Genomic DNA, 27,240 nt, shown 5'->3' on the forward strand with positions numbered 1-27,240 from the left:
AATTGAGTACTTACCTTTAAGACCTGTTGTTGATCACTTCAGCTTTTTTATATTTCCCTGGTTTATTTCTCTCCGAATTTCTGCTGCAAATCTCTAAGCACCCTAATCAAAATTTCAGTTCTGCTCTTGCTTTCAAGTTTTCCTACTTGCAGAAGGGTTGTTCTAGATCTCACAATCCAGCCATCGGAATTTGCTCAAATTCTGCAGACCTAACCTGTAAACAGGACAGAAACTTTGACTGAAAATGGAGCCTAATCTAAACTGTTTAACCCTAACTGCTGATACTTTACTGCTTCCGGTTCTATCCCTATTTCTTGGATCTTGTTGGGCTAATTTTCCACTGGATATTCCCTGGTTCGAGTTTAGTCCTCATTAGTTCTCTATCAATTGTTGTCCCTTAGTTTACCCAAAAAAAAAAATTTGTTGTCCTTAAAGTTGCTGCAAACCAGAGATAATTATCTCACCAAAACTATATTCTCGACCCTTCCAATCTTTGTTGGAGGGGTGAAGAATTAGGGCTGGCAGCCTATAAAAGCTAGACACTATGCACAGGTGCACATTGCCATCTACAAAATATGTATGACTTGAATAGGATCCTGTCCATCCATTTGGCTTACCTCACTCCGCTCAGTCCTCAAAAAATTCAATATTTTTAAGTTAAAGAATGGGGTTTGATTTTGTATTGCAAATGAGTTCATTGGCTAGGCTCTATGAATAAATATTTCAAATTTAATTTGGATTTTATACAACTTAGTTGTTTTTTTTTTCATATTCTGAAATTTGGGCTTGAAGTGGTAATTATTGAAGATGCTAACACCTAGTTTGTGTTAAGGCTTTTAAGTGTTCCGAATTTTCAGTTTTGATCTGGATTTTAAGGTTTATTTCATATGTATAGTTATATATCTTTTCTAGTCTTGAGCCTTAGGATTTTTGGTGTGATATTTATCCACCCCCTCCTTCCTCCATTTCCTTCATTATTAACCAAAAAGAAGAAAAGAATGAGATATTAGTTGATGAAAGTGTGGTTATAAGTTACGTTTATATAGCATGGTGTCTCTTTCTTAACAACATAGAGGACCACTATCGTATGCAAAAGGTGATGGCTGACCACTATCCCAATGAAACTATTTTCTTTCACATAAAGTGGATGAAATAGTGAAAGTCCACCCCAGACAATGAGGTGCTCAGGATTGTTGGAGGTATAATTTTTAGGAAAAATGTCTAGATTGAGTGTTAACAGGGTTTCCCATCACTGAAATGAATGCTATGTCTACCCCATCACCAGGGACTAATGCAGGCAGGGTGATACAGCAGCATTGGAGTGGCTGGACAAGCATGATAAGCTTTGGAAAGTCAAAGCCCAAGAAATCATAGTTATCAAGGCGGGAAGGCCATCATGGCATTTTGGAGGGTGAAAAATCAAGGCGACACCGCCATGGCGGCAAGGTGCCCGCCATGGCGTCCAAGGCGACCAAGGAGCCTGGAAGCCATGGCGACGCCTTGATAACTATGCAAGAAATACAGCCCATCATCCAAGTCCAAGGCCAATCGTTGGTAGCCAGTTACTAGGTTGGGGTTTAATTTATTTCTCAGGGGTATTCATATACTTTTCCCCTTTAAATATAATAAACACTAGCTGTTAAGAGTTGTGGCACCTATTCTAGCCGTGGATTTAGCTTAGAATAGTAGTTTATTTTATTTAGGGAGCTTTATTTAATTGCTATCTGTTATTACATATTTTGGATTTTGAAGTCAAGTGCTCTTATATCTGTTTTATATAAAGAGATGCAACAACCCCCCCCTCCAATCGATAGTGAATTGAATAAGATATTTTTATTTAAAATTTAGAGTTGTGACAACTCTTCTGCAGATCAATCCCTTATTTTCTCCATTCTATCGATCTGTTTTCTCCCATAGCAGCATTTAAGTTGCTTTCTTCTTTTCTCCCTCTATTTCTCTCTCTTTCCCTCCTAACAATATACTGTTTCTCCTTTACCTGCTGGCTGTCACAGAAGCTAGAACCAAAACTGATTTACATCATTGCAGGTCAATAACAGTTCTATATATTTTCCCTGATCTATCAATTGCATCATTCCTTTTATCTATTCTTTATCTGGTTTCAGATTGCAAATTAATTTCCGAGCTCCATTCTTTTGATGAATCAGAATTAGCTTACTGTCATATCTCCTAATGTGATCTACTATAATTTCAGTTCTCCTTGAAGAAATTTTGGATACCAGCCTCCATTACAGGGATAACAAACCCAAATACCCTGTTGTAATGAGCCAATTAAAAAAATCAAGAATGGGGAAATAGGTCTACAATTAACCCCAAAAGTTTAGACAAATCACCGAAATCAGATCTGTAAATTTGCAAGACACTTAATAACAGAAATGGAAGAAGAGATATAAGATAAAGAGAGGGAGAGAGAATCTGTTTACCTCGAACAGAATCACTGGTTTACCCATCAAACCATATAAAGAGACCACCTCATACATCATAAGCAAAAACTCCATTGCACGAACTCTAAATTTGTTTGGGGATATAGCCCTATTTATGGGACTGACTTGACTCCAAATTTGTTTGGAGATATTGCAAAAACTCTAAATTTGTTTAGGGATATAGCCCTAAACAAGTGTCCCTTCGAGTTACCTAAATAGTGATCGTTGGAAAACTTAATAAAGAAGTATATCTAACTAAATAACCAGCTGGACCCCACCAGTCAAAAAATCCTAAGAGAAAATAAAACAAAACTCATCACCCCACCTTGGAATAATTACTTGGGTCTTATGTTTGAGCCCATTACAACAAAAACTTATAAATTAAAGGCATAACTCATGACCCAAACCCACACTTGTATAAACTTAATGTAACATCTTTATGCATCTGGCCTGCATCAGGGACACATGGGCGTGAATTTAAAAATTACAAGCTCCTCCCAAAGTGCAGATCTTTCCAAGGAAATGTGTTAAGTTGGAGCTCCAACCAGGGGTTTCCTAAGGTTAGACTCCATGAGTGCAACATAAACAATATCCTATTTGCTTTGAAACCGAGACCATATGTCACACAACTTTTAACTGTAAAGTCGTGAAAAGCGTATTCTGCTCCTTTATGTCTGAACGCTGATTGTTACACCATTTTTAAAAGAAAAGTTGTGGGGGAAGAAAAACTGCAGATGAATGGGCATTTGCCACCATGCTAGTAACTAACAAGGAAACAAGGGCAGGTTAAAAAAAGTTCACATAAAAACACAAGCCTGAATATTTTTTTCATTTGTTTTTGTTTTTTTAAGCAAACACTTTATTAAAAAAGGGGAAAGTTTTCATACACGGCTGTGTAAGCCGTGTATGTGAGAGGGTGGGAGTTTCAAGGCATTAATTACTGGGTGGGGGATTATGACTTTTTCAACTCTTTGTGAGAGGGGACACAACCATGCATGCTTACACGGCCGTGTATGAAAACTTCCCCCTTAAAAAAAATTGAAGAAAGAAAGAGTCTCAACCCACAGAAACAGGCCAAGAAAACAGATAATCCTGCACTTAATTTTCAGGATCAAGCAGAATGTTTGGATAGCAATTCCGGTAAAAACTAAAAAGACATAGAGGAGAACTTATGTTTTGCATTCATGGATCATTCTGGAGTACTGTATCCACAGGAAAGCAAGCAATACAGCTTCTTTTCCAGACACCCTAAAAATGTACTTATCTACCAAGAAGCAAAGAAGTACGACTCCCAAGATCTCTGACGATGAAATAGGAACAGCACTAACAAAAACCAGAAATCCATTCATAATTCATACCAATTAATACCTTAAATGAAACAGCATGGATACCTCTGCAGCTGCATCCAAATCAAAGAGATCAAGTTCTTTCCCAATTTGGAGGTGGTCTTTGACAGGGAAGTTGAAATCACGTGGACTACCAACCTATGAAGAAAAGAAAGGGAAAAAAATTAAAGATGGCGAGATGTATGCACCTGGATATTGAATTCAACAACAGAGAATTTTAGATCCATGATACCATCTTTCTCAAAGCTGAGCAATCCTCCCCTCCTATTGGAACATCCGGATGAGCCATATTTGGTATACATTGTGCTTCTTGTTGAAGCTTATCAGTGAGTAGAATGAGGTCTTCTTCCAAAGACACAAGACCTTCCTTAATATTCTTTCCTGCAAACACAATAAGACAGATGAGATGCTTAAAACCAAACAATGGCAGCCTGCCAGGAAAAAGGCAATGAAATAGTGTTTGCCTTCTTCTATGAGTTTCTGGCGCTCAGATGGTTCTAGTTTTCCCTTCATCTTGTTTGCAACCACATTTCTTTCCCCACGAAGCCGTTCAACTTCCTGCCATCTATGATCGAAAATTAGTTAAAGTAGAAAAAAAAAGATGCTTTTACTTTCCTAAGAATTTTCTTGCTAAGTTGCCACAGGATGCATAACTTCATTGTTGCAAAATGCAGTAAATAGCATCATCCATTTAAATTTTGGACTAAGTTGCAGCAATTGATGACTCGATAGAATATATCACAATGGAGATCAACCTTGGAAACAAAAGGCTTTAAGATTTGTAGAACGAAGACGGAGTATATGATATGTAATTTTAGTTACACTACGATGGACATGGTGCGAATTGAGGAAAGAGAGATACTGCAAAGTGACTATTTTAAAAATCTGGGGTCAATCATACATTAAGAAGGTGACATAGAGGATGATGTTTCGCAGCGAATTAAAGTGGGATGGTTGAAGTGGAGAGGTGCGTCTGGAGTACTATATGACCGATGTATTCTCTTAAAGCTTAAAGGAAAGTTCTATAGGACTGTTGTAGGCAATAGTGTATGGGGCTGAATGTTGGGCAATTAAGAAGTGTCATATTGAGAAGCTATATGTAACAAAGATGAGGATGTTAAGATGGATGTGTGGAAAAACTAAGAAAGATAAAGTACGGGATGATCGTATTAGAGCTGAATTGGGAGTTGCCCAGATCAATGACAAGCTCTGAGAGAGTCGTTTGAGATGGTACGATCATGTCCCGGAGGCCTAGGCACGCCCTAGTAAGGAGGAATGATATGATCCCGATTGAAGGAGCTAAAAGAACTAGGGACAGGCCTAAAATGACCATAAGAGAAGTTGTGAGGAAGTATGTGGAGCTTGTTGGAGAGCTAGGATCCATGTTTTGGACCCCATTTAGATGAGATTCTCCTAAGTTGTTGGGTTGTGCCTCATTCCTCTTACTTTCATCTACTTTCATCTTTCATTTTGCTGTTATTTTCTATCTTTCATATGTCCTTTTCGCGTTTTTCATTCCCCATCCCTCTTTTCCCATCTCTTCATCCCCTTATTTTTGTTTAGACATTAGTTTTTCATACTGTGTTTTGTTGGATCCATGTAGCCAACCATATTAAGTCGAGACAAGGCTGAGTTTGCTGTTGTTGTTTATAGAGCATCTCACAATGGGCATAAATAACTATATATATGTGAAACCATTTAAAATTACAAGTCCAATGCCCAAAACAAAATTTTAAACATTTATTGTTTGACATCCAACCAAAAAATCAAATCTTTCACTTACAATTCAAAAACAACGCGCATTCAATTTTACTAAATTAAGTTAAGAAATTCCTCATAGACAGATGTCATATGGAAGAAATTATTTCATGATTTTCCACTGATAACAGATGATAAAAGAACCCTAACCTTCTGAAGATTAGACATTTTCTCGTAAAGCTCAAGCACTAGCTCCAAATCAGTATTGGAGTTCCTGTTCTTAATATTGGCGGCAACAGCATCTTTGTTGTCCCGAATCCATTTGAAATCTATTGCAGCTCTCCATTGAGGTTTCGCAACTGAAACCAAACAAAGATAAAAGATGACAAAATTTCAAATCCACAAAGAAATAAGTAAAAAAAAAAAAAGCATACGGAGAGGGAGAGAGAGAGAGACCCTTTTGGTCTTCATGGATAATGGGGGTGGTTTGAAGGGCTGGGGCTGAAGCCGGCGCTGAAAAATCTCTGGTGAAGAAAGGAAGTATAGACCTCTGCAACTTGAAGAAGTGTCGACGGGAATACAAGGTGAGGATCTTAGGCAAAGTGGGTCTGAAGATGGAAGAAGAAGATGGAATGGCTGCAAGTTTCAAAGAGTGAAGTGTCGTCCCTCCAATACCCCAAGGAAAACCCATATCCAAGTATGCAAAACCGCAAACACAATCACACACACACAGAGAGAGAGATGAGGTTTAACAGCTTAGGTTTTGTATGCTTGCACAGCTGCACTTTCGCAGCTTCTTTAACCTCGTTTTTCTTAACACAGAAGATAAGTTAACGGGACTCGAATCGCTTGGCCTCTTCCCAGGTTTTAAAAAATTCCAGGAATCGTGATCTGGATTGGTCCCGTCAGGGTCAGAATCGGTGAAAATTAACTAAAAACCCCTAAACCTTATATGGAATTGATTCAGAATCGATCAATTCAACACAACGCTAGCAGCGTGCCCAGCCTTTTCCCTGCAATCAATCAAGTAATTCTTGTGACATGTATGTGTATATGTCTATGCACCCCTAAGATTACTTTGACCAGTATAATGCAATCTCCCATGTTTCATCAAAAAAAAAAAAAAAAAAAGCAATCTCCCATGGTCCTTGTTTTTCAAAAAATTCATACCTTGCCACTTGAAAATTTTTCAATTGTACTAAAACTTTACATGTGAGCAAGGATTTTGGGATCTACTTGTCCACAAATTCTCTTTACAAATGCAAATATGATATTCTTTATACAAGTTTTGAGCTACTAGGAGCAATATCATTACTCTTAAATCAACTGTTGCTTTATTCCAAGATATATCATGACAACAAATTAATATTGATAAGAGTGGTATGTTATTTAGTCAATTTGTAGGATTTCAGATCTTTTGTTTATATGATTTTGAGTATTCTTGATGTTGCTCATAATGCTATATATCTTCATATACTTGTGCATATTCTTAGGTCAAAATCATAGGCACTTTCCAGAATTGTAAACAGGGTTAACAATCGACTTGGTGGATGGAAGATTTTCTTTTTAACCCAAGCCATTAGATATGTGCGTGTTTAATATGATTACAATGCTATTCCAACTTATGGGAGAAAGTTCTATGTCTGAGAGTGTGGTTTACGCCAGCACTCCCATGAGTCTATCTCTCTCCTCCCCATAAGAAAAGACACCTCTGCCCCCTTGTTTTGAGGAGGAGAGAGAGAGACTCATGGGAGTGCTGGTGTAGGCCACACTCCCAAGCAAAAAACTACTTCCCCCAGCTTATTTAGTGTCTTCTATTGTTTTGATTGTTAAAATTTATCATCAATTAGATTCTATTTGTTCTGTTTTTTGGAATGGTAAACAGGTTGGAGAATTTGGTATATCTCCTTTGCCTTGGTTATTTGTTTGTAGACTAAAACCTCTTGGTGGGCTAGGTTTTCGAACTTGCTATACATAACCAACTTTCAATTATTAAGCTAGTTTGGAAACTTGTTACCTCGCCTGATTCCTTATGGCTCCTGATTCTTAAGAATTTAACTTTTAGGAACCACCATCTCTACTTGACCCCTCAGTTCAAACCTATAAGTGGATCTTGGACTTGGAATAAAATTAAGAAAATGTTAACTACTGTGCATAAACTTGTTTGTTAAAAAATTGATGATGGTAAATAAGTTTCAATTTGGAGAGATCCTTGGGTTTCCATCTTTGGTTGGGTTTATTATAAATAATGTTGTTGATTCTCACCCACTTTTTAATAGATTATTTAATCTAACAATTAATGGTGTGTGGAATGTTTGTCTGATCAGATCTATATTTCCATGGAGGTGGCATCTACTATTTTGAAGGTTGATAGCTGAATTCCTTCCTCCGCTGAGTGCTTGTTTCCACCTCTTTTTTTTCCTAATAAAGGTATGGGTAAATTACACGTCACCCCTTGGTTTTCAAACGAAATTAAAATCACCCCATGATTTTTTAAAATACTCATCCGTCCTCTTCTACAGTAACAGTGTTAATCTGCTATTAGTTATTGATGTGAATGGACTATTTTACCCTTGTACTAAAATATTAGAATTAATTTTACAATACTACCCTTCAAAATATATGTTTGGATGTCAAGGATAGTTTAGGGATTTAAATTTATTTAACTGTCTGACATCATCACTTAACAGCATAAAACTAACGGTAGAGACTAATTTGTCATATTGGGGTCTAATACAGGGGATGATTTGAGTATTTTCAAAAACCAAGGGTGAATTGAGTTTCGTTTGAAAACCAGGGGTTGACGTGTAATTTACCCTAAAGGTATTATTACTACAAAGGTAGCAACTGGATTCTTATTTAGATCCTCTTTTCCAAGTGATAATCGAAATCAGATTTCTAAAGTGTGGAAGTTTCTTTGGAAATTAAAACTTCATCCACTTGCTCTTAACACATATGGATCATCCTATCTTAATCTCTTATGGTTAATTTCTTTGATCTTTCTACATCTCACTCTAAATGGGTTGCCTTTATTTTGGTTCAACTTTGTTTGGGGGTGTATGGATTACGGTTGTAAAGTATGTTTCTAAGAAGCATTGGTCAGAAGAGTACTCTAGGTGTTGCAAGGGGTGCTGCAGATGGGACTATCGACATTAGAGGTTTGGGTTAGACCTTCAACAGAGGTTGCTTGGTGGATTGGTTTTGATCATCATGAGTTTTGGCTATGGTAGTCGGTTCCTTTGATTTTGGATATTTTAAATACTATGATGAATCGGATAGATAGACATAAAGATACTATTGAATTGCTAAATGAATCAGATAATAATCGGTTGGATAGGGGGATTATCATATTCGTATCCAATTAGTTTTTTAATAGATTTAGATTCTCTTCAACAAATATAAACATGAATTGAATACGGATTTTCGAATATCCGTTGACATCCTTATTTGTGTATCTTACTTCATTTCTTTTGATTTTTATCCATTTCAGCATTGGTAAATAAGGAGGATTATGGGGAGTAATGTAATGAGTTAGTTGATTGCTACAGTGCAAGAAAATTCCATTTTACACCTCCGGCCAACTAGCGAAATTTAGTCCAAATAATAGTTATGAGAAGAGGTTCTTTAGTCGATAGAGCAAAAAATGTTAGAAATAGGATTGTAGGCAATCGGTATAAAACTTGACAGAATCTGCTTGTATATAAATAAATAAATAAATAATATATATATATATATATATATATATATACCTGAATGAAATATCAAAATAAATCTAGAAATAAAACAACTTACAGTACCACGAAGACTTTCTTCTTGTTTCTTCCAAAACAGTAAACAGCAACACAAGTGGAGTCGTACAGAGAGTACTTTCCTTAAGGTGTTGAACTTGGCGTTATACCTCCAAGATAAAATCACTTCAATCACAATTGGCAGCACTCAAGAGTGATTACAATACAGAGTACCCGAAAGTAATTACTCAGTAATCAGAAAGGAAGAAGAAGAAGAAAAGAAACAAACAGAATGCAGAGAACACACTGTTTGAAGAACACAGGAAAACACTTGCACGAATTGTGTCTTTTGAAGCCCAAAGCCTATTTGTATTTATAGGCCCACTAGTACCTATACGTATGGGATGTGTCTCTACACACCTGTACATGTACACCCCCATATACAGACCCCTCTACGTATAGGTATGTGTACATACCAAGTCCCTACGTATGGGTGCATGTATATGCATGTGCCTATACATACTACAATGCATGTGCATGATGCCATTTGCATAAGGGTGCATGTATTTTACCAAAAAGAATACATCATATGAACCCACACCCACACCCGTCTCGACCTCGACCCTGGCCACGGCCACGGCCACGGCTCACGTGAAAAGCACCCCGGACCCCAACCTCACACATGGGACAAGGGAGACTTCCCTTAGAACCCTATGTCCCTTGTAAACAATATGAGCTCATATTAGCTCACTTTTCTGCTTGTCCCTAAGCAATGTAGGACTAAACTTGAAGAGGTACTCAAGCCTTTCCAAGTTTTCTTATAAGTTTACACAAGAGGTACTTAGTTCAAACCACCATGCACACACATATACAAGTGTTTCCAAGAAAATCAAAACAAAGTGGAGGGAAAGGGTTTTTCATATTTGAAATTTATATTTCAAAAAGAACACTTCAAAAAAAGAAAGCTTTGAAACTACATTTTGAAAACACAAAATCCAACAAAAAATGGGAAATAATGAATCCTGACCAAGACTCCCCATCTATTATTGACAGGTAAAAATAAATCTCGTGAGGTGTTATCCTTACGTTCAGACACAGGGCTGCATGAAATGATGGTCATGCCCTCAAGAATTTTTGCCTTTTCATGGGAATGCGGTGATCAGTTTACGCGGCTTGTGTCTGTGCATGACCAAGTAATGGTCTTTCTCTCTAATATATATATTTTTTAAGAATATATTTTATAACCGAGCAAAAGGAGCCTTTGTGATTAGTTATAGTTGCTGCGATAACTTAGCTTCACAGATTATGAAGAAGTAAATCAAGGCTCAGTTTGTTTGAGTTGATCAAGTAGAAAAACTAAAAAATCTCTTTCTCATTTTTTATTTAATCCCCTCACAATCGCCTTCTCAATTTTTTATTTGATATTTTGTTTTTTTTTTTTTTTTTTAAATTTTTTTAACTCTTGTTCCATACTGATTCTGAATCACCATCCGCAATGTTTTTTTTTGGAAAAGGAAATAATTAATTAATAGCTAAGAGGAATTTACATCCTAGGATATAATTTGCCTGTTGCATCTTTAGAAATAAGATGCCACAGGGGTTGGGGGAGGGAGTGTATACATAGGTTGCACTCCGAAGGAGAATGAACAAAATTAGCGAGCCAGTCTGCACAGTGGTTTCCCTCCCTATGTCTAAAATGGAAGGAGGTAGACCGACGATAGGCCCCAAGGTGGTTTGAACTCATGACCTCTTATTTGAGGAGTTGATCTTTTGCCAACTGAGCTAATGTTGATCTAACGCTATAGCGAACAATCTATCGCTATGCCGAATTGCTGCTATGGCCAACGATCTACCAGTATTGAACTACCACTATGGTGAACTACTACTATTGTACTATGACTACTATCACACTACCGCTATAATGATCTACCGATATGACAAACTACCCTTATGAGTTATGATGAATTACCACCATGACGTTCTATTGTTGTGTGCTTGTGGCAAACTATCACCATGACGGTCTACCGCTATGGTGAACTACCGTTATGGCGAGCGATCTAGTGTAATAAGTTATAATGCTCTATCCGTTTTTATGCGGGTGGAACTAGTAAACCCCTGCCAATTAAGAGTGTCAAAACCAAACCCAAACCGAATACCAAACCTGAAACTGAGCCGAATTAACCGAACGAACCAAACTGAATAAATTTGGTTTGGTTTCGGTTCTGGTATATGAACATTTAATTCGGTTCTGTTCGCTTACAGTTTTACCGTCGATTTGAACCAAAAGCGAAGCGAATACCATACGTAAATCCAAAACCCGATATCTTTTTTTTTATATTATTTTTAAAAAGGTGTTGTCTTTTTTTTTTGGATGGGTAAACTAAAAGATAAAATCTGAAAGTGGAGAATTCACTTGAGATTCTTATTTATTTATTAAAATTTCTAGTTCTTTTAAGGTTTTGTGAGCATTTTATTTATACATTATAGTTTTTTGAGAACATAGTAAATTAAGCAGCAACAATTGACAGCCTAGTAGAATGGACTCGTATTGGAAAACCAAATTGAAGAACCGAATTGGACCTATATTGAAAAACCGAATAGGTTCGAAATTGATTTCCACTTTTAGAATCGACTCGGTTATCGATTCGATTTTGGATCATATTATCAAGGCATGGAACCAAACCGATTGACACCCTTAGCGATACCCACACGTATTAGCCGATAGAGCCATTCCGAAGCAGATACCTAAAACCAATGATACAGTGCGATTAACATTAAAAAGGGATGTTACATTAATAAAAAATAAAATAGTGGCAATCGCTAGTGAAAGTTGGAGTTCGGAACTGAAAAGAGAGGAAAAGTGGGGAGGATAGAATTGAATTAAAAATCTATAAAATTAAAATATGTTACCGCTTGCCGTTTCTAAGATTTATCCGTTGGAAATCCACCTTCGTACTTTCATGGTACGTAAAAACAGTCCATAAACCCTAAAACCCTATTGAAGAAGACACACATCGATCGATCACTCGCGCGCTTACACCTTCGTACTTTCATGGTGATCTAGTGGGAAGAATATGTAGGGATGATTGTATTAAATTGCAGCATAACTATTTTGGTGGATATACAATGGACTGGATTGGACAGTAGATTGTAACTTTTTTTTTTCATTGACTGTAAATTCATGATTAGATGATGAGCCGTATTGTATGGATTGCCTATCCCATTATAAATTAGAAGACAAAGTCCTTCAGTTAGTTTTCTAGGTTTAACCTTTGTTGAAGAAAATTATTTTAGTGACATAGCCAGGGTTGAGGGAAATGGAAAATTAGTTTGTGACTTTAGATGCATATTTGACTTATAGGGAAATTTTTACCAGTGATCTATATTTGTCCTATAATTGTTCAAATCTTTTTATTATTATTTTTATTCCACACGAAAAGTAAACTTCCATAATTCTTCTCTCGTACTTTAAAGTTCTTGGATTACCCCTGTTGCGTGTGAAAACCTCCGTCGTCCTGTTCGCCCACGGATGAGCCTGCAAAAAATCGAGGGAGTGTAAGAGAGCCGATGTGGCTCTGGCCTAGGACTCTCCAACTCTCAAGTCAGGTCTCCAGTGCAACAGCGTAACAACTAGTAAAAAGTGAGATAAGCGTTTGAGCTCCATACCTGAGTATTTATAGAGGGAGATAGAGGCGGTTGGAGAAGTCCTTGTATGGTAAGAGTCCTCTGTTGGTGGGGCTCTTCCGCGCGGGGCGGAGTGGAGAGTTATCTTCGGGGTCGGACTCTTATTAAGGTAAGAGTCCTAATGGGAGTGCGATTCGGTATCGTGATGAGATCGTGGCTTGATCCTTATCCCGCGATATTCGGGTGATGCTGACATGGCATCGCGATCCCCGGTGAGGCGTTATCGGTGCTTCTGTGGAGAGCTTGGCCTCAGTGCTCGGCCTCGGTCTATATGACCTGAGGGTCACCTTCAGTTGAGTGTGAGCTCTGCCGCACTATGGGGTTCTGATCCCAGCCGACTTACGTAGGCTCGGACCCGGGGGTCGGCGAACGGGCAGCTCGGCCGTGATGGGGAGATCTTTTGCTCCGCCTTGTACTGTCATCGTGCCGCGCACTCAGCGCTCGGCCGAGTTCTCGGCGAGGCACGTGCTCGGCTGGGTGCTCGACCCCCGAAGGGCGGAGTGTCAAATTTGGCAGTGACAGGGTCGGCCCGGCTCCACACGGCTCGGTTCGGTTCCTGGATTGTCCTCGGCTCAGCCACGTGGCAGCCTCTGATTGGTGAGGTGGTTTTATGCCTTATCAACCCCTTTATTCTTGCAAATACAAAATTTCTTAAATATATTAGTTGACCCATTTCACCAATATGTCAATGCAATGCATTGTAGAATACTTTGCTAACAAATCTTGTGCTTTTTTTTTAGGTTAAAAAATTATGTGCATTTGGAGGGTATGAACCTTCTATATGCATGAGGAGCTTAGCTCTCTATATTTACCAACCCTAGCTTGATAGTGAAAATATCTAATAGTCAATCAATCCAACTATAGTTTCCCTAAAGGAATATATAATTGTTTAAGTAAACCTAGAATAGTATTATGTAAAATAATAATAATAATAACGACTGCAGCATAATTATCGAATATCCTCAAGAATTAGTAAACCATTCAAAAAATAATCCATTATTCTTTCAAAAGTCAATTGTTTTACCCTTCCTCACTTTAAAGTAAACCCGTTTTAATTTTATGCGTTTGTAGGATTTTGAAGTGACTTAATTTACAAATTTGGTGGTGATTGTTTTATATATGTTACTGTTTGTATTATGATTATATGTTTTCTTTTGTTTCTTTGATTGATCTATAGAGAAGTACCCACCAAAGGGAGAGAAAGTGTGGTATTTTTTTACGCCTAGAGATCGGAGATATAGAAATGGAAAGCGACCAAGACGATCAGCTGGAAATGGCTATTGGAAAGCTACTGGAGCAGACAAAGAAATTTATAGCAAAGGTGAACTTGTTGGCTTTAGGAAGGCATTAGTTTTCTACATAGGTAAGGCTCCCAAGGGTGAAAAGTGTAAGTGGATCATGCATGAGTTTCGGGTAAAAGAAAGTGCTACTTGCCGAACTAATAATAGAGAGGACCAAATGATATGATGGTATGTATATTAATCTTCTTGTGATGGAAGATATAACCTACTTTGGTTTTTTTATTTAATCCTTAATGACAATAATTTCTTTTTTTCTAAACAAACATTAGTTTTCTTCACTAGCTAATACTTATTCTCTTTTCTTCTTGTAGCTGGATGAGTGGGTCTTATGTAAGATTTATAGGAAGCCAAATAAATCATTAAGAGGAGTTCATAATGCAAAAATTCAAGCAGAGGATGTACATGTAGATATATCGATCGATTGGAAATAATGATCTTTGTGATGCAGATGATGTAGATTCTGGGCCTGCAAATACTCGATCCTAATAATTCCAATTTATTAGAAATGGAATGCAACTACAGTGATTGGATGGACAACCACATGGGATTGATTGATAAACCCACTTGGTGAGAATGAAACCAATCATTCTCTTCTATATAGCCTTCCTCTGTTGAGTTCAGAATCCTATCATATGTTTACTGAGTATGCTTATGATGATAATTGGGGTTTCAAACAACAGAATCCTTATATGTTAACCCAATCAGACTTCTCCGACAAGAACTATTTGGATCACTTCAACTTTCTTTCTGTGGAGGAGATTTTGCCAAATTCCAATGAGATGTGACCATTATTAGGAAACAAGTCTAAATGACTTGCTGACAAGGATTCTGATATAGTTCATATTAATGGTAATGTAAAGACTAAGTGAATTTGTTCATGAATTTTTGGTGGTTTTTTTGTGTATTTTTATGGGTGATGTAAAGACTTACAATGTCGATCTTTTATGACTTTTATGGTGGTTAATTAGATTAGTTCTTTGTTGTTCTTGAGAATTGAAATTTAATGAAAATAATCACAAGTTCTTGGTTTTATATGATTTTTCCCCCATTTAACCAACTAGTGGCATGATGGTTGCTTTGTTTGAGAAGATAATAAGGTAGTGTTTGGTATGCATTCTTAGAATGCATTCTAAGTCAATTTTTTGCATTCTTAGGACATAAAAATAATGGCTTTTATTGCCCAAGAATGCAAAATCGATCAAGAATGCATACCAAATATTTATACGAGTTCTTTCATTGTTATAACAATAATATTCTTATGATAACGCTATTTTATGGTAATGTTATTCGTTGTTATTATTTTAGGAGAAAAATATCCTATGTAACCAATTTATCATCCTCTCACATGAGTTTAATATTTTTTTCTTTTTTAATTTTTTCTCTCCTCCTCTGATTATGTGGCCGGACCCATGTGGATGAGGCCATTCTCCATGCCATCAATAATGTTATGTGCATGGGAGATTTCCCCTCCACTAGCAACATGGGGAATCCTCTTCCTTATTTTTATTATGGTTTCCAAATCTGGATATGTTTTTGTTCAATCATTTTTTAGTTTTCTTTCAGGAAATCTGAATTGAGAAGTTAGACTTTTAGTTAGATTTCTTTATTTCCAAAATACAATTTATAAAAATGGAATTGTTCAAAAGGGTACAATAGCAGGAAAGTCAATTTGTTCTTTTTCAATAATATTTTTATTTTCTTCTCATAATTTTGTTTTTTTAAGGAAAAGTACACTTCTCTCCTTTGTTGGGAGACTAGGGCTTCTCAGATCACTTATGCAACCTCTTATCTTTATTAGACAGGAGTCTTTAGGATCCCAGGTTCTATCATCAAAAAGATATATTCATCTATGAGTTTTTTCCATTGGAAGGGTAGCGATAGTATAATAAGTTTCTGGATACCATAGTTGGGCCTCTGTGTGTCTCCCTAAAAAGGAGGGAGGGCTTGGTTTAAGGAGGGTGAAAGCTGTGAAATAAACGGGGCTTTTGACTAGAAAACTGATATCCCTTTGGAGTTCTTCTACTTACTTATGATGATCGGATGAGGTATGATGCAGGCTCTAATAGGATGGCCCTTGTCTCCTCTATCATTCCAAATGGAGAATGGACCCTAACCCCCCCCCCTAGTTCTTGGATCTTTTACATGTTTGGTCCCAGTTGTAGTTGGCCCCTAAGAGGCGCCCTGGCAATGCAGATTTTGTGCGATCACCTCCTCGGCCTATGATTGGGATTAAAGTTTGCTCTTGAAGTGCTTGTGTTCCCTGGTGTGAGATAGTGTGGTTCAAGCATCACATCACCAAGAATAGCTTTATTGCTTGACATGCTTTAACTCACACTCTCCCCATGCAAGGATTTCTTCTTTAGAGAAACCTCCCATCTCAGAGGACTTAGAGTACCCTTTCTTTGGTTGCACCTTCTCAAAGAATGTTTGGAAAGGGGTACGGCAAAGGTGTTGCACCTAGATCTAGACCTTTGGTTCCATTTTTATGAGGAGTGGAAAAAAATTGTTAAGAAATTCAAGGGTGACTCAATTACTCATCTTGTTGGTAAGATGGTTTTTTGTGCTACCATATACCATCTTTGATGGAAAAGTTTAGTGGGAAAGAAATAAGCAGCGTAGGTGCAATACTTCTTCCTCTCGTTGTTGGAATCAATTATGGAACTCCATTGATTTCAACATTGGAGCCAAAGTCTCACTGATCTTAATTAATGCTTTGTGCTCTAATAATGAGTTGAACCGCTTGCATCTTGGGGTCTGAGATTTGCTTTTTGTGGTTTTACTTTTATTGAAATTTTCATTTTGGGGTAATCTCCCTTTTTCTGCTAGCCCTTAGGAGTTTCTTTCCAATATTTCTCCTTTTTTGTAAAGCATTATTTATTCATCAAAAAAATATATATATTTGTAGGAAAAATTATACTAAAATTATAAAGTGAAAGAGAGCGCTACTCAGGCGCATGCGGTGCGTTGCTCTATGCCCAGACACAGGGGCAAGTAAAATGACCATTGCACCCTTGAGAATTTTCCCCCTTTCCATGGGGGCCTGGCCGTCATTTCTCACTCATGTGTGTGGGCTCAAAGGCATGCAACACACCGCATGCACCCAGGTTGCGTTATTTCTCTCAATTATAAATAATAAGGGCGAGAGATCGTTGGTTGGCATGACCATGGTCTACGTCGTACGTACGACAAGCTTTTGGGGGCATTTTGGACCTGAAATCGCGAGTTCGAAAGTGTTTTAGGACATTTCTAAATAGGGGGAGTAATTAATGAGGAGTAATGTAATTAATAGATTACTACAGTGAAAAGCATTTTGGACCCGAGATCGTGAGCTCGAGAGCATTTTCAAACCATTTTAAGGAGAAAAGAACGTTGTCTGATCGCGTGACCCGCGTGGCTCCTACACTTACACTTAGACACAGAAACGCACGAAAATACCGCACTGCCTCCCATGAGGACAATACTTACGACGCGTGCAGGCTCTAGAGACCCAAGCAGTGATCTTTTTCTCTTGTTTTTTTTATTAAATTTTCTAAGGAAATATTTTATAACGAAACAAAAGGAGCATTTATGATTAATGAGAGCTCACAATCACAGTTTTTGAAGAAAGTACACCCAAATTAAGTCTCCTACTTAAATGTAAGTTTCAGTCCAATTCGACTTGATCATCAAGTACAAAAAAAACTTAACAAAACTATAAAAATTCGGAGAATCCATACAATCAAGATATCTTCAAATTAAAAACAAACTACCCAGATATCCAACGGTCAGGAAAGGATTACCCATGGACACAACGAGATATCACCAATTATCTGATCTAATTACCGTTTTTCTGTTTCTAAAAGAATTAATTATCTGTTGAAAGTAAAAAACCTTCCTACTTTCATGGTTACGTAAGACTCCATAAAACCTAATTAATTATTATAAAATTCTATCAGATTTATCAAATACAACTAAACTTAATTCTAAACCCTAATCAAACACATCACTCGCTTAATTACCATTAATTTTCTTTTCTACTGGCATTAATATGTCTTCTCTTCTCTCTGCAGTGCCATCATCATCACCACCTCCTCAACCTAGAATTGATCAGGAGATCGATCAGATTGAGAAGATGGATTATCAATCTCATCAATCTGACAATGTAGTTGTACAGAAGGAAGGAGAAGCAGTTGAAGCAGGAATAGCAGTAGGAATGGATGATAACTCTTCTGATTACTTCAACTCCTTCCCACCTGGTTTTAGGTTTCGCCCTTTCGATCATGAGCTTATCGATCATTACTTGAAGAAGAAAGTAATGAAACAACCACTACCCATGAACCAAATCCGAGAGGTCCAACTCTACAACCATAACCCTCAAGATCTCGCTGGTACGTACGTGTTACTTACTTTCTTCTTGTTCTTGATCAATCAAATGCAACTTTTCTGTAAATATAAATAGCCAAAAAGGTTCTCTCAAAACCTAGAGTGGAGGATTCTGATATAACCTCGCTACTCCCATATAGATATGATTCTTTCTTTTTTTATGATTATATATGTCTTTTTTTGTTTCATTGATTGATGTATAGAGAAGTACCCACCAAATGGAGAGAAAGAATGGTATTTTTTTACTCCTAGAGATAGGAAGTATAGAAATGGAAATCGACCAAAACGAGCAGCTGGAAATGGTTATTGGAAAGCTACTGGAGCAGACACAGAAATTTATAGTAAAGGTCAACTTGTTGGCTTTAGGAAAGCATTAGTTTTCTACATAGGTAAGGCTCCCAAGGGTGAAAAGTCTAACTGGATCATGCATGAGTTTCGGGTGAAAGAAAGTGCTACTAATCGAACTAATAGAGGACCAAATGATATGATGGTATGTATATTATTAACCTACCTTCTTGTGATAGATGATATAATGACAAATAAACTAAACAAAAATTATTTTTCTTCCCTAATACTTATTTGTTTTTTTTTTTCTTCTTGTAGCTGGATGAGTGGGTCTTATGTAGGATTTATAGGAAGCCAGATAAATCATTAAGAAGAGTTCATAATGCAGAAATTCAAGCGGAGGATGTAGATATATTGATTGAAAATAATGATCTTTGTGATGTAGATGATGAAGATTCTGGACCTGCAAATACTCCTAATAATTCCAATTTATCAGAAATGGAATGCAACTACAGTGACATGATGGGTAATTACATGGGATTGATAAACCCATCTGGTGAAGGTGAAAATGACTTCAATCATTCTCTTCAATATAACCTTCCTCTGCCGAATTCGGAATCCTATCATATGTTTACTGGTTATGGGGATTTTATTAGTTCAGTTGAACCAATTTCTGTGAATCCACCCATGTATTTAGTAGAGAATTACTATCAACTGAGTTCTCTTGCGACTGGGCATGCTTACTGCGATTATTTGGATTTCAAACAAGAGAATTCCTACATGTTACCCCAAAATGACTTCTCCAACAAGGACTATTTGGATCACTTCAGCAGCTTTCCTTATATTGATGAGATTTTGCCAAATACCAATGAGATGGGTGACCATTATTAAGAGACAAGACTAATTGACTTGCTGACAAGAATTCTGATTCATAGTAATGGTAATGTATTGTTCAAGAACTTTTGATGGTTTTTTTTGTGTTTTTTAATGGTGATGTAAAGACTTACTATGGATTTTATGACTGTTTTTTTGTGGTTCATTGAGTTTCATATCTACTAGAGTCCTGAAAAATCAGGAATTAGATTAGATTTTTGTTGTTCTTGAGAATTGATATTTACTGAACATGATCACAAGTTCTTGGTTAATTTTATATATGATTTGTTTTTCATTTAACTAACTATTGGTGATGGGTGACTTGTTCTATTGTTATCACAAGAATATATATTCTTATGATAACATTATTATTTTCTCTTTGCTTCTCTAAGTATATGGCCCCATATGAATGAGACCATTTTCCATGCAATCATTAATGTTGTGTGGGAGATTTACCCTCTATGGCAGCGTTGGGAACCCTTATGAATGAGACCATTTTCAATAATTGAAGCCTTGCATTTGTCCAGAATATCCAACTTAATATCACAAATAATCAATGGTTTTGGCTGGGTCTTATTTTTGAACCGCCTAAGATTTCTCTCCTTCCATATTTATTGGGGATGGGTTGACCTTCTTTGAGAAGTTTAAATTTCTAATAATCAAATTAAATGATCTATTATTGTGTAGCTATGGTTCTGATCCTTTTTGCGCTTATCTAGGATGCTTGAGATCCAACCCAGTATAATTTGAGAATTAATGCTTGGTTATATATAGAGATTTTAATTGTCTATATATGGCATAATCCACATTTATCTCTATGAATTGTTTCGTGTTTAATTATAGTAATTCAATAATTCATTAATTAGAAACAATGAGAACAAACTATATATAAGTAGTAAGACTAGCACTAGACCAATCATTAATTGTTAAAAGCATTCATTCGATCGTAGAGAAACGACACCAGACAATCATTCTCAAGGGACCAAAAACCCGTTGGGATTAATTCCTTGTGGAGAATTGAGGTCTTTAGAGCTAGCCCATATGGTCTTCTAGATAGTATTTTGTATTCTGTGGCAGTTAGTTTTCTATCTTTTCTTGTGATATCCCTTCGGTTTATTCAGTAGGGGTTCCCTTTTCCCCGTAATGCTCTTATGTAGTTTTGTAGTTGTTTTGGGGCCTGCCACCGTCTAAGGGGCTAGCCTTCTTATAACTGTATGTTGTTTCTACCTTCTTTTACAATAAATTTGATATTACCTATAAAAAAAACAACCTTACGTGCTCCATTAAAATATTTGGAGCTGAAATCCTTAGACTTCTATTTTTCTTTTTTTTCCCTAGATATAGAAAAAAGACAATTTCATTTATTTATTTACTGTATGTAAGTAGAAAAGATGAACTACACGTCACCTACAAACCCCAAAAAAAAAACCTAAAACCTTCCAAAACATAATCATCACTCACAAAAGAAATATCATTATAGTACTATTGAATCATTACAAAAGTTTCCATAGTGCAATTCTTCTTCTTACATAGAAGAAGGAAATTTTGTTCTCTCCCGTCCATTGGCCGGACAAGACTGTACTATCCCCTCACATGAGGTATGAAATGACGATTTAATTTCGCCCGGGCAGTGTGTTTGGGTAGAGGGTTAGATCATCATTTTGCACCCCCATATGAAGGGACAACACGATCCTATCCGGGGCAACAGACAGGAGAGGATAACGATTTTAGAAAAATCCTATGAAAGAAAACCCTAAGGTCAAGAAGAATTCAAAGAAGACCATGGAAGAAGCCCAACGGTCAAGGAGAATTCAGAATCACTCCTTTGACGTTGGACAACACTTTGAGTAATTTAATGCCCTACTACCTCCAAAGGTTCTCCATCTTTTTGAATAGTTTATTCTCCTCTCCCCTTCAACATCACTTCAATTCTTGTTTTTATATCTCCTATAAATACTTGTTGCATCCTAGTAATTAAGAAGTACTTTTGAGATATACATTTATGATTTATCTTTGGTTGTGCTAATTGTGAGCTTCATTGAGAGAGTTTGAGATCCTTGAGTGGTGAGAGTATCTCACACGGAAAATTATCGCCCCCAGTATTGGGGGCGGTCCAGTGCGCATCGTGCGGTTGGGCATCACCCATGTGTGCACAGTGGAGCATAGGACCCGCCCTCAGTACTAGGGGCGATAAAGATCCATCTCACACTTGGGTTGAAAAAGTCCTTAAGCCCGGAGTTAAACGGTCCTCCTTGACCTTTGTTTCATTATACTTGTTCCTTCACTTTGGGAGTTTGGTAACAAAATTTAGGGTCAATTACACATCACCCTCTGGTTTTCAAACGAAATTTAGATCACTCTCTGGTTTTTGAAAAAACTCAAATCACCCCCTGGTTTAGACCCTAATATGACAAATTAGTCCCTACCATTAGTTTTATGCTGTTAAGTGATGATGTCAGCCAGTTAAATAAATTTAAATCCCCAAACTACCATTGACCAATGTTGAAGATGAAGGAAGGGTAGTATTGTAAATTTAATTATAATGTTTTAGTACAAGGGTAAAATAGTCCTTTCACACCAATAACTAACAATAGACTAACACCGTTATTATAAAGGGGGTGATTTGAGTTTTTTCAAAAACTAGGAGGTGATCTGAGTTTCCTTTGAAAACCAGGGGTGACGTGTAATTTATCCAAATTCTTTTCATCTTCTAACTCTGTGTTATTTTCATTTTGAGCGGCATCAATATATTATATTTTTCATACGTATTGTACCACCTATGATCAATTTTGGTAGTTATGAAAATATGGTTACTAAGAGCATTATTGATAAATTAAATTTGAAATGTAAACCCATCCCAATCCTTATAACTTTTATTGGTTTAAAAAGAGAGGTGAGATTTTCATTAATCAAAGATGTTTGGTAAACTTTTCAATTAGAAAATATGGTGATGGACTTTGATTTGATGTTTTATCAATGGATGGTTGCAACCTCTTACTTGGGAGGTCTTGACAATTTGATTGAAAGACACAACAAGATGGACAAAAGAATTCATATACTTATCTCTTGGTAAGGTAAGATATTTTAACTCCATTAAAGAAGTGACATTCTAAAGGTAATAAGAGTGAGAAGTCCAATATTTTATCGGTAAGAACATTTGACAAAGTTTATAAAAAGAAAGTAAAATACCTATTGACGTAAGAGAGCTTCTCAATGAATTTTTCGATGTTGTTCTGGAGGAACTACCAAATGTTTTGCCACCAATGTGTGACATTCGCATAGGATTAAATTAGTTCTGGGAGATACCTTACCAAACTTGCCATTATTGAATGAACCTAAAGGAACATGCCAAACTCCAAAGGCAAGTGAAGACTTGCTAAAAAAGGGATTTATTCAAAAAAATCTAAGTCTATGTGAAGTTCCGGTTCTTCTTACACCAAAAGAAGATGAATCTTGGAGGATGTATGTTGATAGTCGGGTCATCACTAAAATTATAGTAGAGTATAGAATTCCAATACCCCGATTTAATGATATGCTCGATATGTTACATGGTGCAAAAATTATTTTCAAAACTTGATCTTAGAAATGAGTATCACAAAATTCGTAAAATTCGCATCCAATCGGGTGATGAATGGAAAACCATTTTTAAGAATCGAGAGACACTCTATGAGTGGCTTGTTACGCCATTTGGCTTATCAAATTCTCCAAGTACTTTTATGAAATTAATAACTCAAATTCTTAGACCTTTTATTGAAAAATTTGTAGTTGTTTATTTGACAAAAATCTCATATTAGTTCTTCTTGTGATAAACATACTAACCATGTGAATGAAGTTCTTGAAGCGTTGCAAAGGAGAAAAACTTTGTCAATCTCAAAAAGTATGTATTCTTAACTTCTCAGATGTTAAAACAGACAAGGCAAGCAATTGTGGATTGGCAAACTCCAAAGTCGATCACAGAAGTGCAAAATTTTCATGGATTGGCAAAATTCTATCGACAGTTCATACAAAATTTAGCACCATTATTGCTCCAATGACAAATTTCTTGAAAGCCGATAAGAGCTACACTTGTTTTACTTAATTAGAAATTCTTTGAAGTAGTGTGTAAAGCATGCATCCTACATTGGGATTGCGGACGTCCTAAACCAAAAGGGACATCCAATTGCTTACTTAGTTTAATTAAAAATGTAATAATACTAGGATGAGATAATCTACTTATGACTTTGAGCTTTATATCATGGTGCAAACCTTCAGGTTTAGGCACCATTATTTTATTGACGTGGAGTTTGTGTTAAACTCCAACAATGAGACCCTTAAGTTCCTTAGTGCCCAAACAGACTCAATGCTAGACATGCTAAGTGAGTTTCCTATTTACAAGTGCACGGCTTTGTGATCCATTACAAATCCGAGACTATGAACAAAGTTGTGGATGCGTTTATTTGCAAACTATGTCTTATCTTTTTTATTTTTTATTTTTTTGTCAATACCATGTTTTATGAAATCATTGGATTTGAACTCTGACTGGAAATTTATAAAACTGACCCATACTCCTGAAATTTGTGGAAAGAATGCAAGGATAGTTGAGATAATGATTTATGATTTTAAACAATTATCTTTTTAAAGATAAATTTACATTCCTCAAGGTTCTCTAAGAGAAAAGATCATCTCTGAAATTACATTCCAGAGGATTAGGAGGCCATTCTGGTAGAAACAGAACCACAGATTTGCTTAGAGACCATTACTTCTGGCCAAAACCAAACCATGTTGTAGAACGGTTTGTCCAAAATTGTTTTTTTTGTCAAATTAAAATGACCACAATATTGGGTATTCACTCATACTCTGGAGAACAACTAAAACACTATAAGGGTTTGTAACCTTAGGATGGTGTGATGAAGGAAAACTTTCTCCGTTTCTTATTTTTTAAGGAATATGTTCTTTGTTCGAGAGTGTGGTTGCACCGACACAAAATTAATATGAGAACGCATAGAAACATCAACAAGGGCGGGATTTCCACCTTCCGTCATTTTGCCCCATCTTGTGTCTGGCGCATAAGGGCTATACTCTCGGACATACTCTGTTTCTTTATTTTTTAACCTTTTAACACAATCACCCTTGGTCTGGAGACTTACGATTACATCGATACGAATCCGCAACATGGTTTGCGGTATCGGATCGGATCGACTAATTTTGGCTGGATCGGATCGATATCGGCCAAGACCGATCCGATCCAGCTGTACGGATAGGGGTAAAAATTTAAAAAAAGTAATGTTTTTTTAATAAGAAAATAGGGACAAAAGTATCATATTTACCCGAATTTGGGTGATCCTGATCTGTATCGGCCGATCCGATCCGATCCAGCCGATACCAAGATCATGAACCCATGATATTCCGCAGCCGATTCGAGAAGACAAAAAAAATAGAAATCAAGAATTCAAGATCCATACCCGACGTGGGCAGTTTCCACCCTCGCAAATCACAACTCCCCTTCCTCAGTTATTCTCTCTCCACAATAAACGTGATATGTGAACGCTCGCCTTCACTCCGTATCTCTCTCAATCGAGTATTGACTATCAAGTAGTAACATTGAAGCGAAACTCTGCAACTTGAATCGATTTCTGCTGAAAAGATCAAGCTCACAACGATACGCCCTCCTGTTCCTTTAAAGTCGAGTAGCGAGAGCGAGAGAGAGAGAGAGAGAGCTTGATGGCTGAGGCTTCAATGGGGGCTGTCGTGCCATCAGTGAAGTCGGAGGCAAAACTGTCTTCAGCGGTGACAGGATTTTCGGAAGCAGTTGATAAAACTGCAGAATTAGGAGAAGGCGTAGGAGCTCCACCGGCGGCAGCGGCAGCGGCGACGGGTGTGGCTGAGCTCGATAAGGACTTGCTGTGTCCGATATGCATCCAGATCATGAAAGACGCTTTCCTCACGGCCTGTGGTCACAGCTTCTGCTATATGTGTATTATCACTCATCTCCATAACAAGAGTGATTGTCCTTGTTGTGGCCACTACCTCACCAACAAACAGCTCTTCCCAAATTTTATCCTCAACAAGGTTCTATATCTTTTCCCCCCCTTTTGTTTCGGCATCTTTAATTTCCTCCTCTTCGTTCTCATTTCTTTCAAATTTGTTCTTTTTTTTTCCGAATCCCGTATTTATTCGGTGGAATTTATTGTTTGATTTCAATATTATTGTCATTACCAAGTGAAAAATTTTCTTTGGATGGGATTCGTAGAGAGAATTTCCTTTGCAATGTAACCCTGTCAGTGCCTAAAACTTTAGAGCGGTAACGTAATGTTGAGAATTTTGAACATTTTGGTTTTTTTTTGGGGGGTTTTATGATCAGTATTTATTCGGTGGAATTTATTGTTTGATTTCAATATTATTGTCATTACCAAGTGAAAAATTTTCTTTTGATGGGATTCGTAGAGAGAATTTCCTTTGCAATGTAACCCTGTCAGTGCCTAAAACTTTAGAGCGGTAACGTAATGTTGAGAATTTTGAACATTTTGGTTTTTTTTTTGGGGGTTTTATGATCAGCTTTTAAATAAGCACCAATGGATGGAGTAGAGGGTGATATGTTGAAAAATCAGTCAATACTAAGCAACATAAAGTCTGTGGGACTGATGGAAAGTGTCGAATTGGAACTTCAACCAATTGGGGTCGTAACACTATTACCATTCCCCTCGGTAGATGTCTCCAGTGGCTACCCTATGCTTGCTGGCACTCCCTCTGGTCCAGACCCTGCCCGGAAGGTTGCCCCCTTCTGATTTTCGAACTCCAGCCATTGTGTGGCTTTGATTCCAAAATACCAAGGACCCAACCATTAAGGCAAAAGACCTAGGACTGATGGAAATCTGTCGACTAGGTCCTTAATCCCCTTGAGGTCTCATTACTTTTCCGGTCATCAAAATTATGGTTGCCGAAAATATGGCTTGGATTTTCATGTAATTTCTTGTTCATGAATATCTCAACTAACAAAATTGAAAACTTTTTGGGATAAGAAGAGGCAATATATTAACTGCAAACATTCCAAGGAATACAAAATTTCCCACTAACGAGTCCGAAAAGAAACCAAAAAAGACCTTTACAAAGTCCACGCATTTCTGTACTTTCCAAAAAGTATTTCAGCAACTGAAAAACAACGATGGACGAGGAAACTACTTTGAAATAATATTCTCAAAGTCCACCACCAAGGTCCCAGCAGGGATCTCCTTGAAACTTCATTTTTTACATGTAACATTCTTGATAAGTTCGAAGTATTCTGATGAAAGTTTGGGATTTTTTTTTTATTTTTTATAGTACAAGGAATAAAAAGAGCTCTCAGATTCTGATATAGAGAATAGATGCGTATGTTCAACATTATAAAGAGTATGGGTCCATATGTTCAGCGCTATATGAATGGACCATCTGTGTTGATCTCCATCACTTGGGAGATGAAATTTCTTGTAGAAGGTTGTCTTTTCTCTGCTTCAATCCCTAGTGGGAAAAATTGAAAAAAAAAATGTTCATTGGTCAATGGGTGTTC

The 27,240-nt window shown here is 37.0% G+C and overlaps 3 protein-coding genes across 4 annotated transcripts in view; 2 read left to right on the plus strand and 1 right to left on the minus strand.

Moving 5' to 3' along the window:
• LOC122642842 (serine--tRNA ligase, chloroplastic/mitochondrial) overlaps nucleotides 1-6,221 on the minus strand; it is a 34,385-nt gene extending 28,164 nt beyond the window's left edge. The window contains exons 1-5 of one of the 2 annotated variants that reach the window (XM_043836444.1): nucleotides 5,942-6,221; nucleotides 5,696-5,844; nucleotides 4,252-4,345; nucleotides 4,020-4,168; nucleotides 3,833-3,925 (exon numbers count right to left, since the gene is read on the minus strand). In XM_043836444.1, coding sequence (XP_043692379.1) covers nucleotides 3,833-3,925; nucleotides 4,020-4,168; nucleotides 4,252-4,345; nucleotides 5,696-5,844; nucleotides 5,942-6,176 — 720 coding nt within the window. In that variant the 5' untranslated portion in view covers nucleotides 6,177-6,221. Of the gene's footprint in view, nucleotides 1-3,832; nucleotides 3,926-4,019; nucleotides 4,169-4,251; nucleotides 4,353-5,695; nucleotides 5,845-5,941 lie in introns of those variants that run through there. The other variant, XM_043836445.1, reaches the window with a different exon arrangement.
• Nucleotides 6,222-18,225: 12,004 nt separating this feature from the next.
• Nucleotides 18,226-19,736, plus strand: LOC122643638 (NAC domain-containing protein 2-like). The gene is made up of 3 exons (XM_043837244.1): nucleotides 18,226-18,565; nucleotides 18,764-19,050; nucleotides 19,164-19,736. The coding sequence occupies exons 1-3, from the start codon at nucleotides 18,226-18,228 to the stop codon at nucleotides 19,734-19,736; spliced, it is 1,200 nt and encodes a 399-aa protein (XP_043693179.1).
• Nucleotides 19,737-25,294: 5,558 nt separating this feature from the next.
• Nucleotides 25,295-27,240, plus strand: part of LOC122642595 (E3 ubiquitin-protein ligase COP1-like) — a 28,456-nt gene continuing 26,510 nt past the window's right edge. Inside the window, exons 1-2 of the mRNA XM_043836110.1 lie at nucleotides 25,295-25,382; nucleotides 25,413-25,766. Of these exons, the coding sequence (XP_043692045.1) occupies nucleotides 25,419-25,766 (348 nt within the window). The 5' untranslated portion in view covers nucleotides 25,295-25,382; nucleotides 25,413-25,418. The remainder of the gene's footprint in view (nucleotides 25,383-25,412; nucleotides 25,767-27,240) is intronic.

This window comes from Telopea speciosissima, chromosome 10 (assembly GCF_018873765.1).
Source record: "Telopea speciosissima isolate NSW1024214 ecotype Mountain lineage chromosome 10, Tspe_v1, whole genome shotgun sequence".
NCBI lineage: Eukaryota > Viridiplantae > Streptophyta > Magnoliopsida > Proteales > Proteaceae > Telopea > Telopea speciosissima.